We start from the raw sequence: 9,689 nt of genomic DNA on the forward strand, positions 1-9,689 counted from the left end.
CCTGCTGCAGAAGGGTGATTAGAGCAGCATTTCAAAGCCTTTCAGAGCTTTCCAACACTGCAAGCGGGTACTGTCCCCGAGTCACCAGTCATCTGAGGGGGCTTGCTTGGCCAGCGCTGAAAGCAGGGCCTGTGAGCAAGGCCAGGCTGGAGAGCAGGACGCAAGGAGCTCCCCGTCACATCCCCTCCGTGCAGGTCCTGCTCCCGCACCACAGGCAGAGGCCCTCCCTTTTATTGCRGCATCTATCTGGCTCTGAGCAAGGAAAAAGGAGGAGGGAAAAAACGGGAGGGAAGTAACCAAAAGGTACCAGGTGGGATGGATTCCACTGAATGTGAAGTGCTGCTCCTGCTCGAGAAGTTTGTTAAAGGAGGGGGCATTCTCGCTGCAGGAGACTGAGCGACTCTGGCCTCTTTGTGTGTTATTCTCGTGTCAGCAGCTGCTAAACAGAATAATCCTGCGTGACTGCAAAGGATGGCAAGTTGCCCTCTTGTTACAGCTATGGTAATAGGATAATATCCAAGGACTGCAGGGAAGACAGCAAGCAGAAAGAAAAGGACAGGGAGATAAATCACCTTTCATCATTCTTTTACTTTTTTTTTTTTTTTTCATAAAAAGAATAGCCTCAGTTAGCAGATCCTTAAACAATATAGCAAAGCCTGAAAACAAGAAGGTTAAAAAAATAAAAGGAGGAGAAGGAGGAATACAGGTTCACAGTAAACAGCTCGCACAGATCTGAAATGCAGTTGGAAAGCAACACAGCTTTGCAGGAGCAGGAACGACCATGTCCAGCACAGACAGACTTTCTACTCGGGCAGTAACAGCATCAAAGCTAGTGGGCAAAAGTGAAGACTAGAAAACATGTGCAGAAGAGACTACAATTTCTACCATCTGTGGACTTCTATTGTTTAAGAAAAGGAAGAAAATAAAATAATAAAAGGCAGTCTGTAAAAAACAAGTATGTTCTGAGCTAATTAAAAAAATCAGGTAGCTGTTGCCAACATTTCTTCCTTTCTCCTTCAGTTTTGTCTTGCTTTCATCACAGCAACTGTGGGAAAGAAAACCTGGGTGCAGTTTTCTTCTAAATAGGAGTTCAGAAAGTGAAAACACTTGCATGCAATTTCTTGAAAAATTGCATTTATTGCATATTTCTTTYTCAGGTTTAATAGTGTTTTGTCCAGCTGTTACTGAGCCACCTAAGTAATCTTTGCAGCCTGCAGTTACTCCTCAGCTTTTTAGTASCCCACGACAGAAGGAAGCTGAACTTTATTAAAATTAGAATGAAGAAGTTTCATCATAAACTAGCTATGAACCCTACCCATTATAGTGCTTGAGACTGTTCTAGTCAGCAGACTCGAACTAAAACACAGACCATCTTTACCTTTGTGTCACCTTTGTGTTTAATAATTGTTTATTGCCTTACAAAAATATTCATGTTATGTGGTTCTGCATCAATAAACAAGCAGAACAAACAAGGACTCCTGATTTGCTTCAGAAAGATCTGGATCCTGCACAGATAGATGAACATGATACAACAGCTTGTTCAAATAAGTTAGTATTGCCATCCTGCAAGCTGCTAGGCTTCTACTTATTTATATACTGCTGAATTCTTGCCTTGTTTAGCAGATGGATATATATTGATAGTGATCAGCACAAAGCCCATCAGTTTGGCTCCAGAGCCAACTCCTAGAGACTTCTCTGGGATGCCCATAAGGGCCTCTCGGGATTCTCAGGGGTTTGTGCTGGAAGGRCACTCGCCCCCCCGCCCCTGCCAGCAGTTCCAACACACCAGGATGCAGGGACACTTGAAAAACATTCATTAGTATTTCTGACACAGGAAACTTGACAAAAATAACACTTCCCAGCTTTCCAGAAGCTGCCAACTTTCTGTTCTTGGTGAAAGACCAAGCAGAAACAGTAACACGTTCTCATTACCTTCCCAGTCTACGAAACTACTGTTACGACTCTGCTAATGAAATCTTCTTTTCCATCCAGTTCCAGTGAAGGCACAACTATTTCCAGCTGTATGAAGAACTTCAGGGCACTAGAATAAACTGAAGTATTTGTAAGACTCTAACCTCATCCTCATCAAAAAAAAAAAAAAAATTCCCCAGAACTGCTGCACTGATCTAAGCCAGTTAACTCATGATGTCAAAACATGACCATGTTTTCCGTTAGTTACCTTACATTCCAACTTGCACACACCAACTCCAATCTCTGACTTATTGTATGCAGCAAACAGGAATAATGCTCCAAAGAGTAGGAGATGTCTCTCTGTCTTCRAAGTACAAAAAGCCCCTTACGTGGCTTAGAAAGGCAGAAGTTCTCATATACAGAGCTCAATACCACTTGAGCATCTGTCCCAACAAAACTGGGTTTCATTCACTGCGTTGCCAAAGTGGTAACATAAATTTCAGGCTGCTTAACTGTATTAACTGTCTATCTTCAGACTTACTAGACCACCTTGACCATATCTTGAAATGCAACAATATTATTACAGTCAACTATGTTTGTAGTCTGCCTTTTGTTCGTGTAAAACTTGAGAAGAAAACACGTGCCTATCACTCCCACTTTTGAAAAGGTCTCCATTCTCAGAATCAAAAAATCAATAGGACCTGTCCTGCCCAGACAGGACATTATCCCAAGGAGCAACATAGTCCTGTGGACTCCTGTCACAAAATATAACAAGTCTCTACCTACCCCCAAATTTTACCATCTCCTAGTGTGATCATTTCTCTGGTGTGCTTGGCTAACACAAGCCTTGAATTCTCAAGATTATTTTTTTCTCTCAAGACTTTTATTTCAGGGGATTAGGCAAGGCAGCTACATCGATACCCTAATTTAATTAGAAAACAAACTGAGCAAACWGCTGATCAAAACATCAAACAGTGTACCACAGGTTATTGCTGKATTAACTGCAAGGGCAAAAACATATTAAAAGGCTTTTGAATTCAATTAACCTCTTGTTCTACGTTTTAAATTTGCTTCCAGCCTTCATTTCAGAGATTAAGCTTTGTATCTCCAGAAGAGTTTACTTCACTAACTCAGCTTTCCTAAGCCTAGGCAGTGGAAAACAAGTATGTGAAATAAGCTGTTAGAAAAAGTATATTCTCTAGCAATGAGTGAGAGAGAGGGGTATGTCTGCAGATATTTGCAATCAACTCCCTAATGCTGCTGTTCTTCAAGACTGTTTGCTTATTACGTGTAATTTAATCATCATTGTTAGCATTGTTTCATCCATACACAGCTCAATTTTACTCACAAAATAGTTAACATGAGATTTACACTTCAACTCTTCAGTGCAGAAAGGTATGTGGAAATGTTAATTGGACTGAGTAATATTACGTGTAGTTTCTTGTTCCTGGATAGTACAAGAAGTCTGTAGTGAAACCTCTCCTTCCACATCCTGACCTTTTGTCTATCGGAATGGACGAAGCCGAGCACACTTCACAGATACCACAGAGTTGGTTTCCAGGGTTCAAAAGCAAAGAGGTTTTCAGAGCAATTCAAGGAGGACGTTGACAAAGACTSCTCAGGAAGGCGAGTACACACACCTGGCTTGAGCAAAGGCACTGCAGTTGCTGCATATAGCAAAGTTTACTCAATCCAAGTCCATCAGAAACTTAGGAGCAAATTAAAGAGTTCCACTCAAACTGTTTCAAGAACAGCTGCCATTTCCTTGAATTGACTGGAAAAGTTCTGGAAAAAAAAAATAACAGTTAAGATAAGTTTCATCTGCACAAAGAACTGCCTCAACCACAGTTTGAATGAGCAAGGCAGACAAYAAGTTGACTTAATCCAGGTTTCTCACACAGAGGATAGAGACTATCTCTATAATTTAGAGTGTGAACTAAAAGGTGTGGTTTTTTTTGTGGGCTGACTACCATTTGGACACATTCACTATGAAGTCTACACAGATGATACCTTAAGTGCATTGGTTTGACTAATAGGAGAAGATGTTAATAATAATGATAATAGCAGTTGTTAAAAAGATAAAATACATATTTTGGACAAAAGCTTCTACCACCAGCTGAAACAATCCACACTACACAGCAAGTCTTATAATAGTTGAGAAGTTATTAAATAGATTTCACCCAAAAGGCGTATGAGACGTCAAAATATGCAAAGGTTCATAATATCCTACTCAAACTCCCTTCCTTCCCGCGTTATCACATTGATGCAAGTTTTAGGCTGAACTCAAGTTTTAAATTTTTAGGCTAGGAAAGAGTTCAATAGATTTTTCTGATGACGGAAATCGATAGGTGACAAAACAAAAGTATATCTTCAGTTCCAAGTTTATTTGGGAGAGGTTAGTCTACCAGTTAAGAAAAGCAATATCGAGTTCTATATGTTATGAAAAAGGTATTTAGTTTCTGTGGCTTAAAGAATTCATTAATGCTTCATTTCTAAACTATCACATTAGCAATTACTCATTAAACACATGCATCATTTACAGATCTGCTTCTTTAAAAGAGTATCACAGTTGTTTGARAGACTGACCCAATTAGCAGCAGATACAGACCTTGAACTGCGGAATTGTCATCTCGAAAGATTTGTTTGTTACTTGTCCTGAAGGATCTGCCACTTTTAACGTCACTGYAACGTAAGGATACTTGAGAGACCTGCAGGTGTCGGAGCTCATTGCAACTCCCAGTTTCCAACTAAGATCTATAAACTACAGAGAAGAAAATAATTATTGGGAACAGCTACCAAGGAAAAGATCTAACCYGTCCTTACAATTGTGTTGTACAGACGTTTTCCAGGTGATACAGCCTATATCCAAATAGGAAACAAACATCCAATGCTATTGTGAAAATTCTGTTTACAATAAAGTCATCTGCCCTTCCCTATAAAGAAAAAAAGTTACTTTTTTACATTGCACTTAAATCTGCTTACAGTTCAAATCGAATTCAAACACACGGATCACAAAAAGTTTACAACAGAAGAAATCAAGAAAATCAAGGTATTTGAAAACTATTATAGATAAGCTATGGTACATCAAATATTTTAGATAGGTAAACTATAAAAGACTGAAAATGTTAAAAAGCAGAACTGCTAAATAAGTAAAAGAACATACAGAAGACTATTTCCTTCTTAGTATCAAAGCTTTGAAAAGCTCTTTTATATATATATATATATATATATTCTGCATTCTGATCATTAGTGCTGGAAAAGACGTCTCAAAAATGCAGGTGCATTTTTATTAAGCTTTGCAAAACAAGCGACCCTCATCCCACCTCAATGGAACCATAAGAAGTGAATGAAACTATTTTGAAAAAAACAAAAACAAAGCTGTTCATTTGCACAYGAGGAAGAGCTTCTTTGCTGTGAGGGTGCCAGAGCCCTGGCCCAGGCTGCCCAGGGAGGCTGTGGAGTCTCCTTCYCTGGAGATCTTCCCAACCCGCCTGGATGCCGCCCTGTGCCCCGTGCTCTGGGTGTCCCTGCTGGAGCAGGGGGTTGGACTKGRTGATCTCTAGGGWTCCCTTCCTACCTCARCCATTCTGTGATAGCTTCGGGCAGTCAAGATACTATTATGTGTTTGACAACACAACACTAAAAGAAACCCTGATATTTTGGAAGAGTAGACTCAGCTCAGCTGCACTTATGTAGTTACCTGTGCCACTGTGTCCATATTTCTTGCCTCTTCTGCCGCACTGACAGCTTTGCCCTGCTCACTCCACACGTGACGGATGACTTGAACCGCGTGTTTCGGCAGCGCGCGGACTTCGCTGCCCAGGGCGGCGACAAGCTCCTCTGTGGAGAGATGGTTTCTGGCTGCTGTGCTACAGGTATATCCAAAGAACACCACATCAACTGCATTTGCTAAGAAATGAATAAGGCTTCTCACCTTAAATAAATAAATAAACAGCAAGAAAGACTTTTGCTTATTTCTAAATTAGGCAGCCCGTGACTTTTTTTGTAAAATATTTCACTCCTCTGGAAATATGACTTTCACATCCATTTGCAAGGAATAACACATGACTCTGTAGTCTATCTTAAGATAAGGAAACTGAGTCCAAGCTTTGATTTGCTCGCACAAATTCCAAACCAAAGGGCAAGTGAGGACCTCAAGGTAGTTGTGCAATTGCCAAAAACATTAGTCAAAAGATGCAGCACACACAAATGAAAAGGCAGCAAGTCTAGATAAAAAGGAAAAAAGTATAATGATTTGAGGTTTCATATTTTACAAAGGAAAGATTAGTAAGCTTTTTTAGCACGTTTTCTACAATCTGATTAATAAGGAATAATATGTTTAGATCCTAGGTTTTAGGAGAATAAGTGAGATCTTGAAAGTTTTCTGAAAAATAGAAAAGCTTCTAGTAAAACAGCAGTAGAAAAGGATGCCTAAAAGCTATGCTTTGCAGCTGACAAAGGTTGTTAAGAGGAATTCCTTTTTTTTTCCATTCTGAAAACAGAGTCTAATCAATATGTTACTCTGCAATTTTCTTACATTAAGAAGTCTTTGTCACATACTGCAAGTTATAAATTATTCCTCTTTTCCCAAATTCACGTGCTTTGTTAACACTAATAAGGTGGGGTAGAGGGAAAAAGAAGTAAARAAAATAATATAATGTGCTTACCTAAATAGAAAGGAAATAATATTAGCTAGTTTTGCCAGTTCACTGACAGTGATCTCAACCCCAGACATCTCAAGTCTCTAAAAAGAGSATGTTCAAACAGTTAGAACGTATGCCACAGTTACATATAAGTGACCTGTGGAATATCATCTCCACAGAGTAGCCAACCATTTAATTTGCTTTTTACTAATACTCACTTACCTGACGCAATTCTACTGTGTTTATACCTTCAATCTTATGGTTCAAATGTTGAATTACTTGCTCACACTGTAAAGAAGAGAAGTTTAAAACATTCTTTATGCATATTTTAATATATGAGACAAAGCTGGACGACCTAGCGGTCTGAATACAGTCATCAGAGATTACAGAAGAAGAAAAAGAGTGGTTAATAGAAAAGAAAAAAAAAAAAAGAACATGTGGATGACAAGTTAAATATGAAATGAAGGAAATAGTGTGGCTTGTAAGCGACTCACCTTAACTCACCTTATCAAATTCAAGAAAAGGAAATGAACACGGCCTTAGTGTTTTGGCTCATATCTCACTTGCTTTTGCTACTTTGCAAACTCTCCTCACGCTAATTGTGCAGCCATTCTGCCTAGGTCTGCACTGCTTCTTTGGGCAGAACGACTTTTTTTTTTTAAGTAAACTGAAGCTGAGCATCTCATTCATAAGCAAGCAAAGCAAAACCAATCCTGTCAGCGGCACCTCATAAGCAATGTAAATCCCCACCACTGTACACTTCCCAACCATGCAGACCTGAGCAGAATAACTAAGACAGAAATGCTTTCAAGAAGTAGGGGGTTCCCAGAAGTCCTCCCACATCCTATTTTTTGGCCAACTTACTAGTTCTGCAAAGAAGTCTTGAGGTATTAAGTCAATTTTATCTGCCGCACCACTGACATCTGAAAAACAGGAACAGCCGGGATGAAACAAACCTTGAATTGCTGCCTAATAGTAGGTCTTCTATCTCTCTGAGCAATTCCTAGACTTACACTCGCATTCACCTTTTAAACAAGGCTTTAAGGGAATAAAAGTGATTCCTAAACCCGCCCCCGCGGCCAAACGCGCTGCCGCCAAAGTGCAAACGCCGCCAACGGCCGCGAGGCGGTGAGAGGGGGGACGCGGCAAGCCTCCCGCCGCCCCGGCCCCGGCCCCGGCCCCGGCCCCGGCCCCGCGGCGCCCTCACCGAGCGCCTCCAAGGCCCGGGCGAGCCCCGCCGCAGAGCCGCCAGCCATGGCGCCACACCCCAGCCAAAGCGCCACTTCCGCCACACAGCGCCTGCCGCCCTCATTGGCTGCAGCCCCGCGGAGGCCTCGCGCTGATTGGCTGCCGGGCGGCGCGCATGCGCTGTCCCGAGGCTGCGCCGCGCCACACCGAGCGCCGCCGCCGCGGCCTCGGCTCGGGGTGCGAGGGCGCTTTGGGGGTTCCCCCCTSGAAGGAAAGGGGGGTTCACGCAGTTTTTCTATGTAGCTGGCGTTTACTAAAAATATAGCTAAAACCTCGCTCAGTAGGCTTTTCGGACGTGGTTGGGGTGTGCCTGGGGGCCTAGAACAGCAGTGGTGACTTTTAAAAACAGCAAATGCTCTCGGGTCTTTCTAGTCAGAGCTGCATATAGTGCAGTAATGTTAGGAGTTTAGGTTGAGCAGCTGTAGAGCTTGGTGTTGAAAGCTGCTGAATAGTAAAAAATAACTAGTCACACCGGAGCGCTTACCTAGCTCCAAATTGTGGGTTTTTTTTTTTTTTTTCAAATCCAGTTGTGTCCTTCAAATAAATTTACATGGAATAACTGCTGTTTGAGGAAAAGGAGACGCTATCCTGGCGCGTCGTGTGCATGTTTGTGAGCCTTAGGCACCCGTGGGCTCTCTGATTCAGCCTCTCCCTTTGAAGCACCCGTCTGCATGTGCAAATGTTCCCACGTAAAACGTACTTTGGTGGCCGCCTGCCTGCCCAAACACCCGTACTCGTCCGCTTGTACTCGCCAGGTACGAGCCAGACGTGCCTGTGATCGCAGGGACGTGCCTTGATGTCGCTCCCACTCATGTCCTGCTCCCTAGTTGCGTACCCRTCTGCGCTCTCTGGATGGCTTTGCGTGGAATTCCGCGTTGCACGGAGTTTCATCACGCCTCCCAGGAGCGCCTTTAGCAACGTGACTAACAACCTCTCTGATTTTTCATTCTTGTTTTTTTCCCATGGAGATGCAGAGATAGGTRTGAAGTTGCACGTCTGGTTTTCACAGGGTGGGGGCAATTGCAGAATGATTCTTGGAGTGTTTTGCTGGAATTTAGAGTCGCTTGGGGATTATTTTTATCAGTGTGTTAGCACATATCTAGTCCTTTCAACTCACAACAGAAGGTGGTTAAAGTCCCTCACGGTTTGAGGTCATGGGCTTCCCATTTATAGCCTGACATTCTGTATCTTTAGCTAATTCCCTCAATGCAGGAGCAGACCTGCTCTTGTGGGACACACCTCCAGTGCCTGGTACCATCGCTGCAGTCCTGCCAGGTGATAACAGGCTAAAGTCAGGGAATGATTATGGTCGGAAGGGGCCTTTAGAGATCATCTAGCCCTACCTCCCTGCACACGCGGGGTCATGCATAACTACAATACCATAATAATATAAAATAAGCTAAATATAAACTCTTCAGGTGATTTACTCTGTTTTGCAAAGGCGATTCTTTTTCAGGATGGGAACGCTCTGCTTGCCAACGTTCGCTACAGAACTGCGCCACGTTCTTCAGAAGCTTTYGGGGCAGAGGAAAGGGCATTTCCCTTGGGAAGCCGATGCGTTTTGGCCGTGGCCGAGCCGCGCGGGCTGCCTGCACGGGGGGCCGTGMGCGAGCCCCTGCGCCCGGTGCTCCGGGTGTCCCTGCTGGGGCAGGGGGCTGCCCCGGGGCCGCTCCCGGGGCCCCTGCCTCCTCAGTCGGGAAGGGGGGAGCCGAGACGCGGCGCGCAGCGACGCAGGGCGCCCCTTCTTATTTAATTATCTTTGATGACTATTTCAGCCGTTGGTGCCGAAACGGCCGTTAGCGCGGCCGTTGGCGCCGAGGGGGCGGGGCGCAGGCCCCGCGGCCCCTCCCCGCTCCGCTCCGCTTTGCGCCGCGCCGCCCGCGGCCG

At 43.5% G+C, this 9,689-nt stretch overlaps 1 protein-coding gene across 1 annotated transcript; it reads right to left on the minus strand.

Annotated features, from left to right (window-relative positions):
• Window positions 1-826: 826 nt before the first annotated feature.
• On the minus strand, window positions 827-7,810 carry COMMD6 (COMM domain containing 6). Its single transcript, XM_026044512.1, has 7 exons — window positions 7,762-7,810; window positions 7,419-7,477; window positions 6,777-6,842; window positions 6,579-6,655; window positions 5,612-5,780; window positions 4,520-4,672; window positions 827-3,696 (listed from the first exon to the last, which is right to left on the minus strand). The coding sequence occupies exons 1-7, from the start codon at window positions 7,808-7,810 to the stop codon at window positions 3,646-3,648; spliced, it is 624 nt and encodes a 207-aa protein (XP_025900297.1). The 3' UTR covers window positions 827-3,645.
• Window positions 7,811-9,689: the final 1,879 nt, after the last annotated feature.

This window comes from Nothoprocta perdicaria, unplaced genomic scaffold (assembly GCF_003342845.1).
Source record: "Nothoprocta perdicaria isolate Ctin4 unplaced genomic scaffold, notPer1 scaffold_37, whole genome shotgun sequence".
In the NCBI taxonomy this organism is placed as follows: domain Eukaryota; kingdom Metazoa; phylum Chordata; class Aves; order Tinamiformes; family Tinamidae; genus Nothoprocta; species Nothoprocta perdicaria.